General features: G+C 40.3%; 1 protein-coding gene across 2 annotated transcripts in view; it reads right to left on the bottom strand.

Moving 5' to 3' along the window:
• Nucleotides 1-26,500, bottom strand: part of slc4a3 (solute carrier family 4 member 3) — a 114,243-nt gene that overhangs the window by 53,364 nt on the left and 34,379 nt on the right. Inside the window, exons 1-5 of one of the 2 annotated variants that reach the window (XM_061918401.1) lie at nucleotides 17,961-18,498; nucleotides 13,424-13,569; nucleotides 10,271-10,451; nucleotides 10,051-10,186; nucleotides 143-326 (exon numbers count right to left, since the gene is read on the bottom strand). In XM_061918401.1, the coding sequence (XP_061774385.1) occupies nucleotides 143-326; nucleotides 10,051-10,186; nucleotides 10,271-10,451; nucleotides 13,424-13,569; nucleotides 17,961-18,210 (897 nt within the window). In that variant the 5' untranslated portion in view covers nucleotides 18,211-18,498. Of the gene's footprint in view, nucleotides 1-142; nucleotides 327-10,050; nucleotides 10,187-10,270; nucleotides 10,452-13,423; nucleotides 13,570-17,960; nucleotides 18,499-26,500 lie in introns of those variants that run through there. The other variant, XM_061918400.1, reaches the window with a different exon arrangement.

Below are 26,500 nucleotides of genomic sequence, written 5' to 3' on the forward strand. Positions count from 1 at the left end.
AGATTTAAAAAAATTAAAATGAAAAACAAAATAAAATAATTATTATTTAATCTTACTTAGATTTCAGTTTTTGCAGTGTGTTTGGTGTCTCTTATGAGATTTTTTCTTTGGAAGACGCTACAATAAGATAAGGCAAACTTACGAACAGGCTGACGAAGACTTCTTGTTTTGGGTCATAAACAGGACCTTTGCTGTCCTGGTGTTCGCCGTGTTCTTCGGCGACGAGGGGCAAGCTGGTGTCCGGGACGTTGTTGTGATTGAAAGTCCCGTGGAGGCTGGCGGACGATTGGTAGCGGTGGAAACGGTGCTTCATGTCACTTGGATGGCTGTGGCAAAAAAAAAAATGCAAAAAAATAAATAAATAAAGTCGAGTTAGGTATGTGCAGGTTTGCTTAGGGCAAGGGTGTCCAAAGTGTGGCCCGGGGGCCATTTGCGGCCCACAGGTCATTTTTTAACGGCCCCATGGCACATTGTAAAATAACTATTAAAAAAAAAAAAAACATAAAAAGTGTTATAAAAAGAGCCAACAGGTGAAATGTAACAAAAAAATGTTGCAATGTTGACTCTAATAACACAAAGCTGCCATGCAGGCTGTATCTTTCTTTTTAAAAATAATAATGAATCAAAATCAATGACATTATGAATTATTGACTTATTCAAAGCGCCAATAACGTCACATTAAATATTCCTGCCACGCACGGACTTGGATTTGGATTGTTTCTCCGACGCAGAGGGAATTTGGAACGAGCCAGGCATGAACGTGAGTACATTTTATAATACTACGAACACAAACAAACTACAAAGGCAAAAGGCAAACAAAAACATGCACAAGGGCGGAAAAAAAAAACTTGGCTAGTGAAAAAACAAAAGACTAGCATAAATGCTGCAAACTAGTGTGTGAATGTGAGTGTGAATTTTGTCTGTCTATCTGTGTTGGCCCTGTGATAAAGTGGTGACTTGTCCAGGGTGTACCGCGCCTTCCGCCCGATTGTAGCTGAGAGAGGCATCAGCGCCCCCCGCCACCCCAAAAGGGAATAAACGGTAGGAAATGGATGGACGACAAACATGAAACGAAAACACTTGCACTGTGGCATGAATACGAAATTTACTTGGCGTGGACAAAAACGAACAGCAAGGCATGAAGCAGATAATACGGGATGTGTAGGTACAGGAAAAGTGGGAAAAGTGAAGTTGCCAGGACGAAGACAGAAAACGAATGGCTTAAATAATGTCCATGACAATGATTAGTAACAGGTGTGAGGGCTGAGGACAGGGGCGCTACTTGAGGGTAAGGTGAAAATCAATGGGTTACTATGGAGATGAAAACAAATCAGGAAGTGCAAAACGCAAGAACTGAATGTCCAAAAAAAACCAAAACATAACATGACCAAACATGACGAAAACAAAACATAATGTCCTTTTTTTTTTTTTTTTTTTTTTTTCTTTGTCATGAAAAAGGGACGTTTTGGTCATGAAAAAGGGAGGTTTTTGTGGTTTGTGCACTAATTGTAAGTGTATATTGTGTTTTTTATGTTGATTTAATAAAAAAAAAAAATATATATATATATATATATATATATTTTTTTTTAAATAAAAATTAATAAAAAATTCTTCTGCGGCCCGGTACCAATTGGGCCCGGTGGTTGGGGGCCACTGCTTTAGGGTCCCCGGGATCAAGCCTGAGTGGAGGCCCAAATGTATATTTTTTGTACATATATAGTATTGGTTTTTAACATAATAAATATCCAAATGGCCCCCGCTTGCTTTGATTTTTCAATCTGCGGCCCTAAGTGGAAAAAGTTCGGACACCCCTGGCTTACAGGTTTGCCAATCACGTTTCACTCCCGACTGGTAAAGTCCAATGGTGACATCACCTCACTCACGAGGACCACATGGCCCGGTGCGACCGGTACCCAAATTGGACGGAACAACCTCTTGACTAAAAAGGAGGTGGAACTGCAGAGAGGATCGTGCTTAACGGGATGGGATCTTTCAAGTGGTCTCGCGAAAGCGACGGGCCAGATTCTAACAGCATCTCGATGTGTTTCTTTCCACGTTGTAAATCTGATGTCAGTCTCATAATGACTGTAATGACGGAGGGTCGGTTTCCCAGTGGAAGCTGCCAGTGATATGCTGGGAATTTACGTGGAAAGGCTGACAATGACCGCATGATGGCCCACTTTGAATTCGGGCTCCGTGTCTCTATTTTATTCACTGTGCAATTGGTGTCAAAATGAATCTTTTACAATGCATATCAAGGAACTACTATACCGATTATCGCAAAAAATAAAAATGAAGTTTTGCAATGTTCCTAAAAAAAAAAAAAAGTATGGGTTCTGGCCTTCTGTTACTGGAAATGAACAAAGCTACAAGTTGTGTATTCAATCTTTATTTGGCCTCGTCGACTTCTGCGCAGTACAAGGTGGGTTGGAGAAGGTCCAGGACTGTCCATTTTGATGGCGTGTGATTGACGAGATACTTGGAAAATGTTGTAAACTAAAATCGAGTAAATGGAGCGCAGGGAATTGTAGCCAAATCCGAGTCCATGGTTCTCTCCCGGGTTGGGGAGGAGACCCTGCCCCAAGTGGAGGAGTTCAAATACCTAGGAGTCTTGTTCACGAGTCGGGGAAGAGTGTATCGCGGCGTCTTCAGTAATGCGGACGTTGTACCGATCCGTTGTGGTGAAGAAGGAGCTGAGCCGGAAGGCAAAGCTCTCAATTTACCGGTCGATCTACGTTCCCATCCTCACCTATGGTCATGAGCTTTGGGTCATGACCGAAAGGATAAGATCACGGGTACAAGCGGCCGAAATGAGTTTCCTCCGCCGGGTGGCGGGGCTCTCCCTTAGAGATAGGGTGAGAAGCTCTGTCATCCGGGAGGAACTCAAAGTAAAGCCGCTGCTCCTCCACATGGAGAGGAGCCAGATGAGGTGGTTCGGGCATCCCGAACGCCTCCCAAGGGAGGTGTTTAGGGCACGTCCAACGGGTAGGAGGCCACGGGGAAGACCCAGGACACGTTGGGAAGATTATGTTTTACCGGCTGGCCTGGGAACGCCTCGGGATCCCCCGGGAAGAGCTAGACGAAGTGGCTGGGGAGAGGGAAGTCTGGGCTTCCCTGCTTAGGCTGCTACCCCCGCGACCCGACCTCGGATACGCGGAAGAAGATGGATGGATGGAATTGTAGCCACACTATAAACTACATGGCAAAAGTAGCTTGCTCCATCAACACTATGTATATATGTATATATATATATATATATATATATATATATATATATATATATATACATATATATTAGGGCTGTGAATCTTTGGGTGTCCCACGATTCGATTCAATATGGATTCTTGGGGTCAGGATTCGATAATATATCGATTTTTTTCGATTCGATTCTCGATTCAAAAACGATATTTTTCCGATTCAAAACGATTCTGTATTCATTCAATACCTAGGATTTCAGCAGGATCTACCCCAGTCTGCGGACATGCTAGCAGAGTAGTAGATTTTTGTAAAAAAGCTTTTATAATTGTAAAGGACAATGTTTTATCAACTGATTGCAATAATGTAAATTGGTTTTAACTATTAAACGGACCAAAAATATGACTTATTTTATATTTGTGAAAATATTGGACACAGTGTGTTGTCAAGCTTATGAGATGCGATGCAAGTGTAAGCCACTGTGACACTATTGTTCTTTTATTTTATTTTTATAAATGTCTACTGATAATGTCAATGAGGGATTTTTAATCACTGCTATGCTGAAATTATAACTAAAATTGATACTGTTGTTGATAATATTCATTTTTGTTTCACTACTTTTGGTTTGTTCTGTGTCGTGTTTGTGTCTCCTCTCAATTGCTCTGTTTATTGCAGTTCTGAGTGTTGCCGGGTCAGGTTTGGTTTTGGAATTGGATTGCATTGTTATGGTATTGCTGTGTAGTGGTTTGTTGGATCTGATTTAAAAACAAAAAAATAAAAATTTAAAAATAAAAAATACATTTTTTTAAAATGAGAATCGATTCTGAATTGCACAACGTATTCGAATCGATTTTTTCCCACACCCCTTTATATATTTATATATATATATATATACATGTATACATACATATATATACACATATATACATGTATACATACATACGTATATATACATATATATATACACATGTGTATATATAAACATATATACATATACACATACATGCATATTTATTTAAAAAATGTATATATATATGGCTTCACGGTGGCAGAGGGGTTAGTGCGTCTGCCTCACAATACGAAGGTCCTGCAGTCCTGGGTTCAAATCCAGGCTCGGGATCTTTCTGTGTGGAGTTTGCATGTTCTCCCCGTGAATGCGTGGGTTCCCTCCGGGTACTCCGGCTTCCTCCCACTTCCAAAGACATGCACCTGGGGATAGGTTGATTGGCAACACTAAATTGGCCCTAGTGTGTGAATGTGAGTGTGAATGTTGTCTGTTTATCTGTGTTGGCCCTGCGATGAGGTGGCGACTTGTCCAGGGTGTACCCCGCCTTCCGCCCGATTGTAGCTGAGATAGGCGCCAGCGCCCCCCGCGACCCCGAAAGGGAATAAGCGGTAGAAAATGGATGGATGGATATATATATGTATATATATATATATATATATATATATATACATACACAGTCGTGGTCAAACGTTTACATACACTTGTAAAGAACAATCATTTCTACGATTCTTATTTTTTGTGATGGAGTGATTGGAGCACATACTTGTTGGTCCCCAAAAAATAAAATATTCATGAAGTTTGGTTCTTTTATGGATTTATTATGAGTCTACTGAAAATGTGACCACATCTGCTGGGTCAAAAGTATACATACAGCAATGTTAATATTTGCTTACAGGTCCCTTGGCAAGTTTCACTGCAATTAGACGCTTTTGGTAGCCATCCACAAGCTTCTGGAAAGCTTCTGGTTGAATTGTTGACCACTACTCTTGACAAAATTGGTGCAGTTCAGTTAATTTTGTTGGTTTTCTGACATGGACTTGTTTCTTCAGCATTGTCCACAGCACTTTCTAAAACCTTAATTCTAGCCTGATTTAGCCATTCCTTTACCACATTTGACGTCTGTTTCGGGTCATTGTCCTATTGGAACATCCAACTGCGCCCAAGACCCAACCTCCGGGCTGATGATTTTAGGTTTTCCTGAATAATTTAGAGGTAATCTTCCTTTTTTATTGTCCATTTTACTCTCTGTAAAGCACTAGTTCCTTTGGCAGCAAAACAAGCCCAGAGCATAATACTACCACCACTATGCTTGACGGTAGGGATGGTGTTCCTGGGATTAAAGGCCTCACCTTTTCTTCTCCGAACATATTGCTGAGTATTGTGGTCAAACAGCTCGATTTTCGTTTCATCTGACATCACGTGGACAAAGATAAGTTCTTCTGGAGGAAAGTTCTGTGGTCCGATGAAACAAAAATTGAGCTGTCTGGCCACAATAAACAGCAATGTGTTTGTAGGAGAAAATGTGAAGCTTTTAATCTCAGGAACACCACAACTACTGTCAAGCATGGCGGTGGTAGTATTATGCTCTGGGCCTTTTTTGCTGCCAGAGGAACTGGTGCTTTACAGAGAGTAAATGGGACAATGTATGTATGTATATATGTATTTGCATGTGTGACCAGATGATACTGTATCTATTTCTCTTTCGAATTTATCAGGTCTCATTAGGTCGGGAGTGCATTCTCTAGGCGTCTTTCACTCATGTTTGAAGTGAAGGATGAGGCAAAAATACAACCTAACCTGCTGTGTATATCACCACTTAATGTACAACTTTCAATCAAACTGCAAATATGTCCTTTAGCTTTTTAACATGTTAACACTTTCAAAGTTGTGGTACCATGTAGAAAAAGACAAAAGAAACAATTCATATAAAAGGCAGAGAAACAAAAATAAATAAACAACATATATATATATTTATTCTCTATTTAAATATAGATTTTAAGACATTTCTTTCCACTGGCCCACATGTACAATATCAATAATAACAAGCAGCGATGGACGAGATCGACTTTTGCTAGTGTTTCCTTTCTTTACCCATTCAACATATCTTTACCTTCACATTACCTACCTTCTCTGTATCCTGGAGTCAAACTGGTGCCTCCTTCTTTCACCCAGTCAACATATCTTTACCCGCACAGTGCCTACCTTCTCTGCATTGTGCGGTCAAGCTGGTGCTTCCTGCTTTTAAGCGGCCATCTTGAGACAGCAGCAGCGCAGCAGTTCTTTGAAGGCTCGTAAAATACAAAATCGGAGCAGTTAGAAAATATATTTCGTCAACTTTGAATCAGAAGGGTTCAATCTCTCTCCTGTAGTAGTTTGAAGCAGACACAACAAACGCGCTCAGAGGAGATAATGTTTGAAAAAAGGTGACGGGTTTTTACAAAACTTTTGTTTTTCTGAGGTCCGAGAGCCAGTTCCAGCTCGTGGTGCCCAAGACCAGACTTAAGACCAGGGGAGACAGGGCCTTCTCTGTGGTAGGCCCTAAGCTCTGGAACACTCTGCCGCTCCATGTTCAAACTGCTTCCACAGTGGAGTGTTTTAAGTCTTGTCTTAAGACCCACTTTTATTCTTTGGCTTTTAACACTACGTGAGTTGTGTGGTCCTCTGTTGTCCTCTGTGTTTTTTATACACTTTGATTTTTATTTTACTGTTTTAATTGATTTTACCCTTTAAAAGAGTGTTTAATCATATCTGTTTTTATATTGTTTTTATTGGTTTTATTTTATTTTATTTTTTTGTTTTATTCACTCATTGGTGGAGCATGATATTATTTTTTAGGGTTTTTTTAATATTGTTTTTAACATGGCTGTGAAGCACTTTGGAAATGTTATTGTTGTTTAAATGTGCTGTATAAATAAAGTGGATTGGATTGGATTGGGTAATTGCCAACTTCCTGTTGATTTTCGCTAAAGGATGTTAAAGAATGAAATGTAGGTCTAAGTGAGCCCTACATAGAGGTTTTTGTTTCATATCTCTACGGCATTACTAACGGAAGTTACAAGCCGTTTTGTCCGTGTTTTTTCCTAGGGGGCGCTAGAGCGCAATTTTGAGTTTTGTTTTTTTGCCAGTCCTGATGTGTGTGTCAAATATAATGAGTTTTGAAGCATGTTAAGGGGGTCACATTACAGCTCAAAGAGGCGGCGGAATAATAAAGAATAATAAAACCTTAGAAATACAATAGTGTTCTCTGTCCCAAAGGGACATTCGGTCCTTAATGAACAAATAGAACCAACTGGGTTTAGTGGGTCCATTTGTTTCCATTTGTACAGACCAATAAGGGTCCGTTACTAATAAACTGGGATAATAATAATAATAATTAAAATCTCTCATTTATCTAGGGACACACTAAAACTCCATCTGAGGGTCCCTGCCCACACCAACTCTATGTATTTATTTTAGTTTACCTTTTCTTTGGCCCACTCCTGTAATGTTATTTATTTTCTCGGCCAACAGTTAAAAAAAAAAAAAAAAAAAAGAAAAAAAACAGCAGATTTGGACCAGGGTTTCTCACGAGAAAGACATTTGTTGAAAAACAAATTATTTGCGTGTTTTTATTAGTGTGCTGCCTTGTACTACGTAAACCCCCAACACACACTTGTAGAGACCGAAGGCCGCGGCTGATTACGCAAAACATCGTTGGCGATGGCGTAGGCTTTCAAGCCGGGCACAACCACAGTACAGTTCCAACATCTGCAGCCCTGTCAACCACAGGAAAGTTCAAATGATGAGCCAAGTCTCGTTAAATCTAACATTCTGGAAATTCCCAGTGCGGCTTCCCGATGTCAGCCTTTTTGTAAGACAAACCAAAAGAATGGAAGAGGGCATCTCAGATCAGTGTTCCAATGTAGTTCAATTCCTACTATATCATTAAAAGGATTAAGGACGGCCGGTTTGTTTTTCAGTTACAATAACATTTACCATCATTGGAGATTTAGATGTTTAAGAGTTACTAAAGCTTTTGGCCATGACTATCACAACACACATGACTATTTTCCGGGTGAGAATTATAAACAGTCAAAAGCACCGTTTAAAAACAGCTTGTAATTCTTTAACTCACCTCCAAAGACATTGATTTCTTATGTGGAAAAAAATGGTAGCTGAGTATTTGGCATAACCCCAAATATAAAATTGATGAATATGCAAAATACACTTTTCATGTTAAAGGGTCACTTTTAGGGTTTAGACCAGTGGTCCCCAACCTTTTTGTATCAGCGGACCGGTCAACGCTTAATAATTTGTCTCGCGGCCCGGGGACGGGGGTGGTTGTGGTGATGGAGGGGATCTTTTTTTTTTGTCATGAAAAAGGGAGGTTTTTGTGGTTGGTGCACTAATTGTAAGTGTATATTGTGTTTTTTATGTTGATTTAATAATTTTATTTTTATTTTTTATTTTTATTTTTATTTTAAAAAGAATAAAAAATTGTTCGGCGGCCCAGTGGTTGGGGACCACTGGTTTAGACCAGGGAGGTCCAAAGTTTTACACACACACATATATATATAAACACACACACACATAGATATATATATATATATATATATAAAACACATATATATATATATATATATATATACACACATACACACACATAAGTGGTAAAAGGATGGCTAAATCAGGTTATAATTACAGTTTTAAGATGGCCTTCCCTGGCTTAAACCCCGTTGATAACATGTGGACAATGCTGAAGAAACAAGTCCATGTCAGTAAACTAACACATTTAGCTGAACTGCACCAATTTTGTCAATGACAGCCATGACATTATGTCCTTCACAAGTGTATGTAAACGTTTGACCACGAATGCATGCGTGTGTGTGTATATACATATATATATATATATATATATATATATATATATATATATATATATATATATATTTTTTTTTTATTTTTTTTTTATTTGAGCCCAATGCTACCCCTGGGTCATGTATATATATATATATATATATATATATATATATATATATATATATATATATATATATATATGTATATGTATATATATATATATATATACATACACACATATATATACACACACATATATGTATATATATATATATATATATATATATATATATATATTATATATATATATATATATTTTTTTTCTCCAGCCCAATGCTACCCCTGGGTCAAAAAGTGTGGGCACCCCTGTAATAGATGTATTTATTAACGGTTTCCCGATCTGGTATTGACATTGAATTGATATTGGTCCTATATCAGCAAAATAGCAAGTATCTGATGATATCGGCTTGTATCTAAAATCTCTGATACCATCGTGGTTACTTGCGCAAAGCTGGACCGCCAATTAACATTTGTGCTGACATCGTATCCGGTTAATATCGTTATCGGCCAATACTCAAGGCTTCAATATCGGTATTGTATCAGAAGGTAAAACGTTGTTCAGGGACAATGCTGGAAATAATGGGTTGTACTTGTATAGCGTTTTTCTACCTTCAAGGTACTCAAAGCGCTTTGACACTACTTCCACATTTACCCATTCACACACACATTCACACACTGATGGAGGGAGCTGCCATGCAAGGCGCCAACCAGCACCCATCAGGAGCAAGGGTGAAGTGTCTTGCTCAGGACACAACGGACATGACGAGGTTGGTACTAGGTGGGATTTGAACCAGGGACCCTTGGGTTGCGCACGGCCACTCTCCCAGTGCGCCACGCCGTCTAAATGGCAATGATAACAGATGTCATTTTCAAAAATAAAATAAAAAAATCCCATATTTATAACAATGCGCTAACATTACAAGTGTGCTTGTGTCCACTTACTAATTAGAACCTAAAGATTACACTTATTGAACAAAGAAAATGAATCTACTACCCAAATTTGTAACGGGAGAAGATACTACTTTTGGCCTGTGTTGTTATGTCAAGTACTGTTAGAAACACAAAATATTAATCTAACATTTTGTCTGGTTCTTTAAAAGCGGAAAGATCATAAATCAGTGAAGTGAAACTATCAGTGAGCTCATATATGCCAACATGCTACAACAGACCTGTGTTTGAGAAGCAGAGCCCGGAGGACACAGGATCTGTCCTCAGGCCTGATCTGATCAGAGATGATCATGGTCTCCACCACCAAGTGGGCAATTCCAGGCAGAGAGTTCTGCTCAAGGTCCAGGAGGATGGCGCCTTGGACAGAGTTTGTGTGATTGTGATTACCAATGTTGCCCAGTCTGCAAAGTTTCAATAAAATGTACTTAAATCGACATCTACCATGAGTGATGGTGCGTCGAAGCTCAAGTAAACTTCGGAAGGAGAGTGAAGCCACGTGAGGTTTCCCCCAGCGGTCGGTCTCCTCCTCCACGTCCTCTTCGAACTTGATCCAGCGAGCGCGCTCCTTCCAACGCATCTCATGGTCCTTCTCCACGATGAGTTCGTTCAGCTCTACGAACAACTGGAGAACCAAAGCACGTATGAGAACTCCAGAATAAAGAACACAAAACATGTTTTCAAAATGTAATCAGCAGAAGTGTTATCGGAAATTCAGTTCCTTAATAAACATAATTTAAATATATCCTGTGGCGTACCTCAGGGATCAATACCAGGACCCAAATTAATCACTCGTTACCAGGGGTCACCAACGCGGTGCCTGCGGGCACCAGGTCGCCCATAAGGACCAGATTAGTCGCCCGTTGGCCTGTTCTAAAAATAGCTCAAATAGCAGCACTTACCAGTGAACTGCCTCTATTTTTTTACATTTTATTTATTTACTAGCAAGCTGGTCTCGCTTTGCTCGACATTTTTAATTCTAAGAGAGACAAAACTCAAATAGAATATGAAAATCCAAGAAAATATTTTAAACGCTTTCTCGCCGTCATCTTTGTTGTAGCGGTGTAGCGTGCAAGGACAAAGTGTAAGAAGTGTCAAAAGATGGCGCTAACTGTTTTAATGACATTCAGACTTTACTTCAATCAATAACAGAGCAGCATATCCTCATCCAGAAAAAACGTCCGACCGGAACTCTCTTATAAACTAAAGTTCCTTGGGTGAATAATGTAAACTCACCACACGGGTATGTTTTAGCGCTGTCATGGTGAGTTTACTGACGGATATAAGTAAGAAGTTTTCACTACTTTATATGAAAAATGGCAACAGCGCCATAACAAGAAGATAGACAAAAAGAAGAAGCTTATCAACTACGATGTCACAAAAGACTACAAAGGCGGATCCGCGCAATTTTTCAGGATTTATGCAGATCCCAAATACACATCAGCAGGTACCAGGAGGTAAGAAAAGTTGCTTTTGCATACCATTGTGAAACAAAACGGCAGATAATGTCTTACCAGAGGTCACCAACACGGTGCCCGCGGGCACCAGGTCGCCCATAAGGACCAGATTAGTCGCCCGCTGGCCTGTTCTAAAAATAGGAGCACTTACCAGTGAGCTGCCTCTATTTTTTACATTTTATTTATTTACTAGCAAGCTGGTCTCGCTTTGCACAACCTTTTTAATTCTAAGAGAGACAAAACTCAAATAGAATTTGAAAATCCAAGAAAATATTTTAAACGTCTTCTCCCCGTCATCTTTGTTGTAGCGGTGTAGCGTGCAAGGAAAAAGTGTAAGAAGTGTCAAAAGATGGCGCTAACTGTTTTAATGACATTCAGACTTTACTTCAATCAATAACAGAGCAGCATATCCTCATCCCGAAAAAACGTCCGACCGGAACTCTCTAATAAACTAAAGTTCCTTGGGTGAATAATGTAAACTCACTACACGGGTATGTTTTAGCGCTTTCATGGTGAGTTTACTGACAGATATAAGTAAGAAGTTTTCACTGTTTTATATGAGAAATGGCAACAGTGCCATTACAAGAAGATAATCGAAAAGAAGAAGCTTATCAACTACGATGTCGCAACAGACTACAAAGGCGGACCGGCGCAATTTTTCAGGATTTATGCAGATCCCAAATACACATCAGCAGGTACCAGGAGGTAAGAAAAGTTGCTATTGCATACCATTGTGAAACAAAACGGCAGATAATGTCTTACCAGGGGTCACCAACGCGGTGCCCGCGGGCACCAGGTCGCCCATAAGGACCAGATTAGTCGCCTGCTGGCCTGTTCTAAAAATAGCTCAAATAGCAGCACTTACCAGTGAGCTGCCTCTATTTCTTTAATTGTATTTATTTACTAGCATGCTGGTCTCGCTTTGCTCGACATTTATAATTCTGAGAGGGACAAAACTCAAATAGATTTTGAAAATCCAAGAAAATATTTTAAAGACTAAATAAATTCATTAATTTTTTTACTTTGCTTCTTATAACTTTCAAAGACAATTTTAGAGAAAAAATACAACCTTAAAAATGATTTTAGGATTTTTAAACACATATACCTTTTTACCTTTTAAATTCCTTCCTCTTCTTTCCTGACAATTTAAATCAATGTTCAAGTAAATTTATTTTTTTTATTGTAAAGAATAATAAATACATTTAAATTTAATTCTTCATTTTAACTTCTGTTTTTTCGACGAAGAATATTTGTGAAATATTTCTTCAAACTTATGATTAAAATAAAAATACAAATATTCTGGCAAATCTAGAATATCTGTAGAATCAAATTGAAATCTTATTTCAAAGTCTTTTGAATTTCTTAAAAAAAAAAAATTCTGTAAAATCTATAAGAAATAATGATTTGTCTTTGTTAGAAATATAGCTTAGTCCAATTTGTTATATATTCTAACAAAGTGCAGATTGGATTTTAACCTATTTAAAACATGTCATCAAAAATATATATTTATTATGAGAAATCATTAAGATGATCAGTGTTTCCACAAAGATAAATATCATTAATTATTAATAATAACAGAGTTAAAGGTAAATTGAGCAAATTGGCTATTTCTGGCAATTTATTTAAGTGTGTATCAAGCTGGTAGCCCTTCGCATTAATCAGTACCCAAGAAGTAGCTCTTGGTTTCAAACAGGTTGGTGACCCCTGCCTTATACACACACCATAATAATACTCGTATGTTGAATGCGGCGACAATCCATCAAGCGGTGCGGTTTCATAGCTTACCAAAAATCATTTTGACATGTTTTTGAGCGCTGTGTGTAATGTTCCATATTCTCAATGGAACATATAAAGTTTTGGTGTTGTTTACTGGCATCAGCTTGCAGTTTACACGTATCTCTTATGTATGACTGCCATCTACTGGTCACACTAATCATTACACCATGTACCACATAAAATACCTTTGAGGTCCGTAAACAAAGCCAGATTTATGGCGTACATTAGGCACGCTGATTTTCTGCTTTTTTGAAAAAATTAAAAGGATTTTAAGTGCGCCTTATAGTCCGAAAAATACGGGTGGTTCAAATACACAACAATCGATTCCTCAGGTCGGTAAAAAAGTTGGGTGTTGGCCACAAACCTCATGAGTCTTCTTGTCTGCTGCTCTTTTCTTCTTCTTCAAGCTGCATAGCGGCGTGGAACTGTTACTTGTCCGGCCCAGCTGGCATCTGGAGGACTTCTTCACCAGGTGACGTCTCACCCCGGGGTTGTCCTCGAATCTGTGACCTGCACGGAACAGAATGATTGACTTCAGAGTCAAATTTGTTGCAAAGATGATCACGGTCATTACTATCATTGATTCAGACCGTGATGTGGAAGATCCCAGACCGAAGGCAACCCGTTAGAAACGTCTAATGAAAGGTGGTGGTTATCAGAGATAACTGGGAACGGGAATGTGGAGAGGCGGAGAAGACGGGCCGATGGCGGGGGAGGGCATGCTGCAGCCCTGCCCAAGATGGCGGCATGGAGGCGGAGAATGCGGCAGAGTGGAGAGCGACGCAGCTGCAATCTAATTCAGGTGCGTGGCTCACACACCCGGAAACGATTAACCCATCTCCTCATGATGTATAAAAGGGGAGAAGGAGGAGAGATCACGGAAGGAGTAGGAGAACCGGCAACAGCGACCAAGAAGCAAGAAAGAGCAAGACACAAGAGACAGAGACGCGGCCGACTGAAGAGCGGACCGGAGTGCGAGAGACGGAGAGCGAAACACGGAGGAGCGAGCAGTGGGAGCGACGACGACGGCCTTATTGAAAAATAAAAGAGTCAAACCTGCTAAAGCGATGTCCTTCCTTGGTGGTCAGTGGAACCCGAGCGGCGACAGGGAAAGTCGTCCACAGGGTGTTGAGTGATCTTTGCATGTGTTTGTCGATAAGCAAAAATATGGTAGTTTTAACGAGTAGATTAATACTTTAAGAGTCCAGAACGAGGATAATACTAGGAATGTTCAAATCAGGATTTCTTGTTGCCGATTCCAATCGAGGAGCGAGATTGGCAGATACCAATACTAATTTTTTTAATACTAGTTTTAATTTACCTGAAGGAATCAAAAAAATATTATCTATATCAATCACGTCTTAACTGTACATAAATTGAAGTTTAACAACATCGACACAATTTTTAAACTAGTTCCCTATTTTTTTTTGTTATTACATGCAATTGTTTGAGCTAAACAAAGTCAATTTGTCCATTTGCTATAACACTTTCAAAACAAAATCTAAAGTACACATTACCTAAACAAAATAAAAAAAAAAATATACTATGACTCTTTCAAATCGTTTGTTTTTTGCCCTCAAAGTCTTTCCGAGTCCAAGGAATCATTCTTTCAGTTTGTAAACAAATAATCGGCAATGGTGATCATATAAGTTTTTACAAAAATAAATCGATACTGATCGGTGGTTGATGGCTCTGCACATCCCTAGAAAATATAGCAGCAACCCTTGGAATGTCAGTACTGTCACAGTCTGTACACAGATCCATAAATCGGTGGTGTCGATACGAAGGGTTGTATCAGTAGATGGTCGATACTGCAAAACCCAAAACCAGTGAAGTTGTCATGTTGTGTCAATTCAAAATAAATCCAGAATACAATGATTTGCAAATCATTTTCAACCAATATTCAACTGAATAGAACGCAAAGACAAGATACTGGTAACCGTTATTTTTTGCAAATATTAGCTCAATTGGAATTTGACGCCTGCAACATGTCTAAAAAAAGCTGGCACAAATGGCAAAAAAAGACTGAGAAAGTTGACAAATGCTCATCAAACACTTATTTGGAACATCCCACAGGCTAACTGGGAACAGGTGGGTGCCATGATTGGGTATAAAAACATCTTCCCAAATAATGCTCAGTCTTTCACAAGAAAGGACGGGGCGAAGTACACCCCTTTGTCCACAACTGCGTGAGCAAATAGTCAAACAGTTTAAGAACAACGTTTCTCAAAGTGCAATTGCAAGAAATTTAGGGATTTCAACATCCACGGTCCATAATATCATCAAAAGGTTCAGAGAATCTGGAGGAATCACTGCACGTAAGCGATCACTCAGGCAGTACCGCGTCAAAAAAAACGACATCAGTGTGTAAAGGATATCACCACATGGGCTCAGGAACACTTCAGAAAACCACTATCAATAACTACAGTTTGCGGCTACATCTGTAAGTGCAAGTTAAAACGGTGCTATGCAAATCGATACCCATTCATCAACAACACCCAGAAATGCCGCCGGCTTTGCTGGGCCCGAGCTCATCTAGGATGGACTGATGCAAAGTATAAAAGTGTTCTGTGTTCAGACGAGTCCACATTTCAAATTGTTTTTTTGGAACCTGTGGACGTCGTGTCCTCCGGGCCAAAGAGAAAAAGAACCATCCGGATTATTGTAGGCGCAAAGTTCAAAAGCCAGAATCAGTGATGGTATGGGAGTGTATTGGTAACTTACACATCTGTGAAGGCACCATTAATGGTGAAAGTTATGTACAGATTTTGGAGCAAAATATGTTCCCATCCAAGCAATGTTATCATGGACGCTCCTACTTATTTCAGCAAGACAATGCCAAGCCACCTGTTACAACAGCGTGGCTTCATAGTAAAAGAGTGCGGGTAATAGACCGGCCTGCCTGTAGTCCAGACCTGTCTCCCGTTGAAAATTTGTGGCGCATTATAAAACCCAAAATACCACAACGGAAACCCCGGACTGTTGAACAACTTAAGATGTACATCAAGCAAGAATGGGAAATAATTCCCCCTGAAAAGCTTCAAAAATTGGTCCCCTTAGTTCCTAAACTTGTCACGTCTATGGAATCATGTTTGGTTCTGGTCATGTTCGGTTTGGTTTTTTGGACAATCAGTTCCTGTTTTTGCCCTTCCTGGTTTATTTTGTTACCATAGCAACTCATTGGTTTCACCTGTCATGTTCAATCACCTGTATTATTTAAACCTGTAGTTGCCAGGTGGTCAGCCTGGCGACTTTACCTCAACTCCCTTCATGCCATGCCATGCCTGTTAACCACACTGTCCATAGTTTCCCTCCTTCCCATGCCACGTAAGTTTTTTGTTTTTTTTTATGTCAGAGTTATTGAATTTGGTTTTTTTTGTTCATAATCATGCCATAGTGCTAGTTTTTGTTGTATAGCCAAGCTTTGTACTTCCGCCTTCGTGTGCGCCTTTTGTTTGCTTCCTTTTTGTAGTTTTTAGTATAACAAATAAATATGCACTTACATTAACGTCATGTCACACACCTGTTCAATCACCTGTATTATTTAAACCTGTAGTTGCCAGGTGGTCAGGCTGGCGACTTTACCTCAACTCCCTTCATGCCATGCCATGCCTGTTAACCACACTGTCCATAGTTTCCCTCCTTCCCATGCCAGGTAAGTTTTTTGTTTTTTTTATGTCAGAGTTATTGAGTTTAGTTTTTTTGTTCATAATCATGCCATAGTGCTAGTTTTTGTTGTATAGCCAAGCTTTGTACTTCCGCCTTCGTGCGCGCCTTTTGTTAGCTTCCTTTTTGTAGTTTGTTAGTATAAGAAATAAATATGCACTTACATATGACGGCATGGCGCAGTGGGGAAAGTGGCCGTGCGCAACCCGAGGGTCCCTGGTTCAATCCCCACCTAGTACCAACCTGGTCAAGTCCGTTGTGTCCTGAGCAAGACACTTCACCCTTGCTCCTGATGGGTGCTGGTTAGCGCCTTGCATGGCAGCTCCCTCCATCAGTGTGTGAATGTGTGTGTGAATGGGTAAATGTGGAAGTAGTGTCAAAGCGCTTTGAGAACCTTGAAGGTAGAAAAGCGCTATTAAAAAAAGTACAACCCATACATTCACGTCTTGCTCGTGTCAACTTTCCTTTGTCTGGGAAAAACAATCCACGCCCTAGTGCAAGTTTGACAAAACTTTAACTGAGTGCTTTTAAAAGGAAAGGCCATGTAACACAGTGGTAAAAATGCCCCTGTGCCAACTTTTTTTTGCAATGTTTTGCTGCCATTAAATTCTAAGTTAATGATTATTAGAAAAAAAATAACAAGTTTCTCAGTTTGAACATTGAATATCTTGTCTTTGCAGTCTATTCAATTGAAAATAAGTTGAAAAGGATTTGCAAATTGTTGTATTCTGTTTTTATTAACGGACTACACAGCGTGCCAACTTCACTGGTTTCGGGTTTCGAATCGAAACCACCACCTTAGTTTGAAATTTGGCGTAACCTGGACTAGCTGAATGTCATTTAAGGGTTTTTCAGAATCAGAGTATACAAAAAAAATGCCTTTAAAGTAAAAACAAATAAATAAATACCGATGGCCGTACCCGAATCACACACAGATTGTCAATGAAATGTCTTTCCGCTCCAGCTGTGGCGGAGCCCCAAGCCAAATGGAAGCCATCGGATCAATGAAAAAAACGGAAACAGCAGCATTCCGCTCGATACCGTAGACCAACTCAGTACTCTCTGACATGGATGTCCCCCATACCATTAATCAAGCTCCGTGACCAGTGGAAACTCGCATCCATTGATTACACGGCTCAACATGGGACCAAAAACTTTACCATATCACGATGGACACGACCTGGGACCAAACAGAGAGAAACGGTACGTCCCGGTTCCCACAGAAAGACACTTACGGATGGAGTGGTCGAGCGGCGACCCCAGTTGAGAGTGGATCGACTCCAGCAAGTCGTAGTCGTCAAAATCTAAAACAAACTCTTCGAACTCCTCAAGTTCCTCCACATTGGACAGCGAGCTGTGGTGCTCGTGTTGGTGCTGCCTCGGTGTGCCGGAGGCTTTCTGGACCCCGCACTGGTGCTCGGCTCCATTGTTGTCGGAACAGTTCTTCTTATCAGCCTGGCCGTCTTGCGCTTCTGGATCTGTCATCTTGACAGCCGGTACCTCCTCCTGTCCTCCTCTCTCCAAGCGGGCTTACTGCTCATCCAGGGCTGCCAAATCTCGAAGGGCGGTGTGCGCTCCCCCCCACCCCGGACCACTTCCTCACACGTCCGCCAGACTATCTCTTCCGGGGGTTGTCGCACCGTGGATGAGCGCGATCCGAAGTCTGTGACAGAAACGCAACAGCTTGTTCCTTCCGAACACACAAAAAGGACCAAATATCCAGCCGACAGACAACTCTGTAGATCCGAGGCGATCCGCAAAAAAGGGCGGTCTTCTTTGTGAGACCTGTCAGCTGGATCACGGTGCACCCTTTTTAGTAATGTCCACAGTCTATTGATTTTGAGGCTGTGCCATAACGACATGGAGAGTCAGTGAAGGGATGTGCTTCTCTAGAACTGCCTAACCCCAAAAATACTGGATGAAAGTCTAACACAGAGGTTCTTAACCTTGTTGGAGGTACCAGTTTCATAAGTGCATTCTTTAGTAAAAAAAATATATTTTTTCTTCCGAATTTAATGTTATTCTATTAAAGAAATACTAATAAAGATATATTTTACAAACAAAGTTAAAGGAATGTACACATGATCCCATGTTTACATCTCATTTTGCAACATGGGAATGTTTAGTGGTGCCTAAATGCCATATCTGAAAGGGGTACAAATTATTTCCAACCCTACCTTGTACAGACCTCATGAACATTTTTTATTTTTTTAATGTCATTGTAAGTGGGCCTAAAACACTTATAATAGAAAATGATCATCAATCAATCAATCAATCAATGTTTATTTATATAGCCCCAAATCACAAATGTCTCAAAGGACTGCACAAATCATTACGACTACAACATCCTCGGAAGAACCCACAAATCATCATGATCATCACGGTCTAGCTCCATCCTATCTTGCCGATTGTATTGTACCATATGTCCCGGCAAGAAATCTGCGTTCAAAGGACTCCGGCTTATTAGTGATTTCCAAAGCCCAAAAAAAAGTCTGCGGGCTATAGAGCGTTTTCCGTTCGGGCTCCAGTACTCTGGAATGCCCTCCCGGTAACAGTTCGAGATGCCACCTCAGTAGAAGCATTTAAGTCTCACCTTAAAACTCATTTGTATACTCTAGCCTTTAAATAGACTCCCTTTTTAGACCAGTTGATCTGCCGTTTCTTTTCTTTTTCTCCTATGTCCCACTCTCCCTTGTGGAGGGGGTCCGGTCCGATCCGGTGGCCATGTACTGCTTGCCTGTGTATCGGCTGGGGACATCTCTGCGCTGCTGATACGCCTCCGCTTGGGATGGTTTCCTGCTGGCTCCGCTGTGAACGGGACTCTCGCTGCTGTGTTGGATCCGCTTTGGACTGGACTCTCGCGACTGTGTTGGATCCATTATGGATTGAACTTTCACAGTATCATGTTGGACCCGCTCGATATCCATTGCTTTCCTCCTCTCCAAGGTTCTCATAGTCATCATTGTCACCGACGTCCCACTGGGTGTGAGTTTTCCTTGCCCTTATGTGGGCCTACCGAGGATGTCGTAGTGGTTTGTGCAGCCCTTTGAGACACTAGTGATTTAGGACTATATAAGTAAACATTGATTGATTGATTGATTGATCGTCATTTATTTTTATTCCTTTCATGAAAATGCATATTTACAAGTCACGTACAATTGACACTTTGTTTGTTTTTGGGGTTTTTTCTTATACATTTCCATGATCAGAAAGGAGAAGATGGAAGAATTATATTCTTATATTTATCTGCCCCTTTTTTTTTAACACAAATTACAGTACTTTAGATGACTTTATAACTCCACCAACACCCAAACTCCAACATACTTTTCCAGTTTCCTTTAAGCACTTTCACAAAGACACGTCCAATCTAAATCAAAACTCAGTTTGATATCATTTCAGTTTTCTCTTTTGATAACTCTTGTTAAATACAAAGATATTCTTACAGCTTTTTAAGTCTTTGTTTCGAGAATTCCATGCTTTCACACCAACAACAGACAAGCACATTTGTTTCAAATGTGTTCGCGCTCTTGGATGTTTAAAGTCATACGGCCTTCTGTGGTTCTCATCTTCAGATGTGAACACAAATAACTTTTGTATGTCCTTCGGAAGAACTTTATTTCTCGCTTTGAACATCATTAATAGTGTATTCAATTCTACAATGTCTTTTAGTTTTAGTAATCCTGACCTAATGAAGAGTGGATATATCCTACTTTAAAAATGATTCGAATTGCTCTTTTCTGTGAAAGAAATAAAGGCATTATGTTGCTATGATATGTATTTCCCCATATTTCTGCACAATAATTGAAATCCATCCATCCATCATCTTCCGCTTATCCGAGGTCGGGTCGCGGGGGCAGCAGCCTAAGCAGGGAAGCCCAGACTTCCCTATCTCCAGCCACTTCGTCCAGCTCTTCCCGGTGGATCCCGAGGCGTTCCCAGGCCAGCCGGGAGACATAGTCTTCCCAACGTGTCCTGGGTCTTCCCCGTGGCCTCCTACCGGTTGGACGTGCCCTAAACACCTCCCTAGGGAGGCGTTCGGGTGGCATCCTGACCAGATGCCTGAACCACCTCATCTGGCTCCTCTCGATGTGGAGGAGCAGCGGCTTTACTTTGAGTTCCTCCCGGATGGCAGAGCTTCTCACCCTATCTCTAAGGGAGAGCCCCGCCACACGGCGGAGGAAACTCATTTCGGCCGCTTGTACCCGTGATCTTATCCTTTCGGTCATGACCCAAAGCTCATGACCATAGGTGAGGATGGGAACGTAGATCGATCGGTAAATTGAGAGCTTTGCCTTCCGGCTCAGCTCCTTCTTCCCCACAACGGATCGATACAACGTTCGCATTACTGAAGACGCCGCACCGATCCGCCTGTCGATCTCACGATCCACTCTTCCCTCACTCGTGAACAAGACTCCTAGGTACTTGAACTCCTCCAATGATTGAAATAAGGTAGAATAATTGAGCAATATAACATTCTCATTGTGTTGTATGGAAAACTATATTTAACCTTGTTCAAAATAAATAAGCTCTAATAAAATAATCCCATGGAAATGATTGCTGTGATTTGATTATAATAATAAAACATTGAACTTGTTATTTAGTCAGGTTTGGACGGAGGCTCCGTCGAACCCCAGAGGCCGACTGACCGAACCCATAGGGTTCGATCGAACACGGGTCAAGAACCACTGGTCTAATATATAGTTGTACATCCACTTGTATAGAACATAATGTCAAGGCTGTCTTGAGTTTCCGATCATTTCTACAACTCTTATATTTTGTGATGGACTGATTGGAGCACATATTGTTGGTCACAAAAAAATAAATCGTGAAGTTTAGTTCTTTTATGAATTTATTATGGGTGCACTGAAAAACTGACCAAATCTGATGGTCAAAAATGTTAATATTTGGTTACATGTCCCTTGGCAAGTTTCACCACAATAAGGCGCTTTTGGTAGCCATCCATTCTGGCAAGCTTCTGGTTGAATTTTTGACCACTCCTCTTGACTTTTGACTGATTGATTGATACTTTTATTAGTAGATTGCACAGTTCAGTACATATTCCGTACAATTGACCACTAAATGGTAACACCCGAATAAGTTTTTCAACTTGTTTAAGTCGGGGTCCACGTTAATCAATTCATGGTACAAATATATACTATCAACATAATACAGTCATCACACAAGTTAATCATCATAGTATGTACATTGAATTATTTACATTATTTATGATCCGGGGGGTGGGATGAGGAGCTTTGGTTGATATCAGAACTTCAGTCATCAACAATTGCATCAACAGAGAAATGTGGACATTGAAACAGTGTAGGTCTTATTTAGTAGGATATGTACAGCCAGCAGAGAACATAGTGAGTTCACATAGCATAAGAACAAGTACATACATTAGAAGTACATTTGAGTTGTTTATAATCCGGGGAGATGGGATGTGAATGGAGGAGGGTATTAGTAAAGTGTTGAAGTTGCCTGGAGGTGTTGTTTTAGAGCGGTTTTGAAGGAATATAGAGATGCACTTACTTTTATACCTGTTGGGAGTGCATTCCACATTGATGTGACATAGAAAGAGAATGAGTTAAGACCTTTGTTAGATCGAAATCTGGGTTTAACGTGGTTTGTGGAGCTCCCCCTGGTGTTGTGGTTATGGCGGTCTTTTACGTTAAGGAAGTAGTTCGACATGTACTTCGGTATCAAGGAGGTGTAGCGGATTTTATAGACTAGGCTCAGTGCAAGTTGTTTTACTCTGTCCTCCACCCTGAGCCGGGCCCACTTTGGAGAAGTGGGTTGGATTGAGGTGTGATCTGGGGTGGAGGTCTAAAGGTAACCGGAGTAGCTTATTCTGGGATGTTTGGAGTCTAGATTTGAGGGTTTTGGAGGTGCTGGGGTACCAGGAGGTGCAAGCGTAATCGAAGAAGGGTTGAATGAGAGTTCCCGCTAGAATCCTCAAGGTGCTTTTGTTGACCAGAGAGGAGATTCTGTAGAGGAATCTCGTTCTTTGGTTAACCTTTTTGATCACCTTGGTTGCCATTTTATCACAGGAAAGATTAGCCTCTAGAATGGAACCTAGGTAGGTGATCTCATCCTTCCTGGTGATAACAACGTCACACACTTTTATAGTGAAGTCACTGACCTTCTTAAGTTTGATATGGGACCCAAATAGGATGGATTCCGTTTTACCTAAGTGTATGGATAGCTTGTTGTCGGCGAGCCAGGTGCAAATATTAAGGAGTTCAGCACTGAGGATTTGTTCCACCTGTGACTTGTCCTTGCCGGATACCAGCAGGGCCGAGTCATCCACAAACAGGAACAATTCACAGTGGCATGCTGATGGCATGTCATTTACGTATATTAGGAACAGTAAGGGTCCTAATATACTGCCTTGGGGGACTCCACAGCTTACTGAGAGAGGAGGGGACATGGTGCCGTTCATGGTGACTTGTTATTTAGTCAGGTTTGGAGGGAGGCTTCGTAGAACCCCAGAGGCCGACTGACAAAATTGGTGCAGTTCAGCTAAATGTGTTTAGTTTTCTGACATGGACTTATTTCTTCAGCATTGTCATCACGTTTAAGTCAGGATTTTGGGAAGGCCATTCCAAAACCTTAATTATAGCCTGATCACTTTACCGCTTTTGACATGTGTTTGGGGTCATTGTCCTGTTGGAACATCCAACTGTGCCCAAGACCCAACCTCCGGGCTGATCATTTTAGGTTGTCCTGAACATCCTATGTACTATCCGTAAAGCACCAGTTCCATTGGCAGCAAAACAGGCCCAGATCATAATACTATCACCACCATGCTTGACAGTAGGAATTGTGTTCCTGGTATTAAAGGCTTCACCTTTTCTCCTCCAAACATATTAATAAATAAATGATAAATGGGTTGTACTTGTATAGCGCTTTTCTACCTTCAAGGTACTCAAAGCGCTTTGACACTACTTCCACATTCACCCATTCACACACACATTCACACACTGATGGAGGGAGCTGCCATGCAAGGCGCTAACCAGCACCCATCAGGAGCAAGAGTGAAGTGTCTTGCTCAGGACACAACGGACGGGACGCGGTTGGTACTAGGTGGGGATTGAACCAGGGACCCTCGGGTTGTGCACGGCCACTCCTTTTCACTGCGCCACGCCGTCCCAGGAAACATATGTTTAATGTAACCTAAGATTTTTTGTGTGAAAATAAAGCCAATAATGCCATTTTTTGTGGTGCCCTTCTTTTGTAAAAGTATCAAAATACATTTTAGTAGCAGCACCAAAATATTGGTATCGGGCCAACTCCAGATGCAAGCCAACAAAATACTTTTTTTTTTTAAACTTATATCCAATATCGGAGCATTAACAACATACAGAACTATCACTGCAATCAAAATGGCAATGCGACCTGTTTGCGACTTTTACGTCATCTTTGGTTGAGCTACGTTGTGTGTGTGCTCAGCATGATCACTTGCCTTTTTACAGTTGTTTTTCACCATCTGGCCACTTCCTCTACAGCCACGACACCAACCCACTAATATTCAGATTTTTTGGCGTCCATGTTTTCTCGTGTAGTAGCAACTTCTTTGCTCATTTGTGGAATCGAGTCAACATCTTTTGTTTTTACGTTACCGAACTGCGCATTAGATTAGATAGTACTTTATTCATTCCGTCAGGAGAGTTCCTTCAGGAAAATTAAAATGTTGTACAATATTGTGCCCTAACATTTCTATAGTCAGATATGAGTTGTAGAAATGACTTGAAACTCAAGACAGCCATAACATTATGTTCTTTACAAGTGTATGTAAACTTTTGACCACAACTGTAACTGGATGAGGCGATTCCTGAAGGAATTGCGTGTGAATGCTCCAATGCTGAAGTTGAACTGAAATTCTGAAAGAATCTAAGAATAGTTTGTCTGTTGAACAGTTGGAATTTCCAGGAAAAAAAAAAACTGAATTTGGTTTGGAACTTGAAAAAGTGTTAGTTTGAATGTCCAGGATGAGCGGAATATGTTGATTTTGGAATGGTTAGAATAATTAAAAAAAAAAACTACCTGGCAGAACATTATGGCTGTTAGCGAAGAAAAATCCATAAATTAGCCACAGCATTTTATAAAAAGCAGTGGTTTATTATTATTTATGTCAACGATGCTAGCTTGATTATACAACAATAATATGTGAAAATATGCATGCAAACACTACTATCAAACATGTGACCGTTTAATACCAGAAAGTAAGAATTGTTTTAGATATATTGTAAAACCTAAAAATGTTGCTCGGAGTAATGAATGAAGAAACCATGCGAGTATAACTGGAATGGATGACCAGCAGACGGAACGGCCCTTGTACTTCCGGTTTAAAGCACAAACAATAACACACATTTTCAGTGTTTCTGCTTGTATTTAAAGAAAACTATTTGGCAGAACAATATGGCCGTTAGCGAAGAAAAATCCATAATTTAGATACACCGTTTTATAAGAAGCAGTGGTTTATGAGCTAATGTCAACGACGCTAGCCTGATTATATAATAATAGTACGTTCAAATACGCATGAAAACACTATTATAAAACATGTGACCGTTTAGGACCGGAAAGTAAGAATTGTTTGAGTTATATTGTAAAACTTACAAACGTTGCTTGGAGTGAGGAATGAAGAAACCATACGAGTAGAAACGCTATGTATGACTAGTAGACGGAACGGCCCTTGTACTTCCAGTTTAAAGCACAAACAATAACACAAATTTTCAGTGTCTATGCTTGTGTTCTCAGAAAAGTATTTGGCAGAAAATCATGGCGGTTAGTGAAAAAAAAATCCATAAATTAGCTACACCATTTTATAAAAAGCAGTGGTTTATTAGCTAATGTCAACGACGCTAACCTGATTGTATAACAATAGTATGCGCAAATATGCATGAAAACACTACTATCAAACATGTGACCGTTTAGGACCAGAAAGTAAGAATTGTTTTAGTTATATTGTAAAACCTACAAACGTTGCTTGGAGTGATGAATGAAGAAACCATACGAGTAGAAACGCTATGTATGACCAGTAGACGGAACGGCCCTTGTACTTCCGGTTCAAACCCCAAACAATAACACACCTTTTCAGCGTTTCTGCTTGTGTTCTAAGAAAACTATTTGGCAGAACATTACGGAAGAAAAAGCCATAAATTAGCTAAACCGTTTAAAAAAAACAGTGGTTTATAATCCGGAAAATACGGTAATACTTTTGATTCATTGATTACAGTAGTTTGTTCGCCAGATGATGTTATCTAACTCGGGTATAAATTTTAAAAATTACGAAATACTTTAAAATCGTATCCAGTATACATTGCCATGTATACTGATACAACGATAATTGTCGTCTATTGCTTTCAACGTGACCCCAGAATGCAGAGACACGACATAGCTTGCAGGTAACAACTAAAGTAATAATAGATTAGATTTATTAGCGCTTTTTTAGACACTCAAAGCGCTTTTTGAATGACAACTGAGAACCCCTCATTCATTCAATTTAAAAGATTTTAAGTGCGCCTTATCGAGCTCACAATTTGAAGCATGACAACAATCGGAGAAACACCTCGTCTCTTGAAATACGAAGCTAGGTGTGACAGTCTGACGCTGTCGTGCGGGTTCCATGGACCGCCTAGGAAGGACATGATTGAGCATCATTTTTTTCAAATAAACCTTAGTGTAGGTCGGGTCGCTTTTCAGCTTCTTCCTTCTCCACTGGTCGCTCTTCAGTCGGCCGCGTCTTCGTCTGCCTCTTGCTTTTCGTCTAGCGTGC

This window comes from Nerophis ophidion, linkage group LG13 (genome assembly GCF_033978795.1).
Source record: "Nerophis ophidion isolate RoL-2023_Sa linkage group LG13, RoL_Noph_v1.0, whole genome shotgun sequence".
In the NCBI taxonomy this organism is placed as follows: domain Eukaryota; kingdom Metazoa; phylum Chordata; class Actinopteri; order Syngnathiformes; family Syngnathidae; genus Nerophis; species Nerophis ophidion.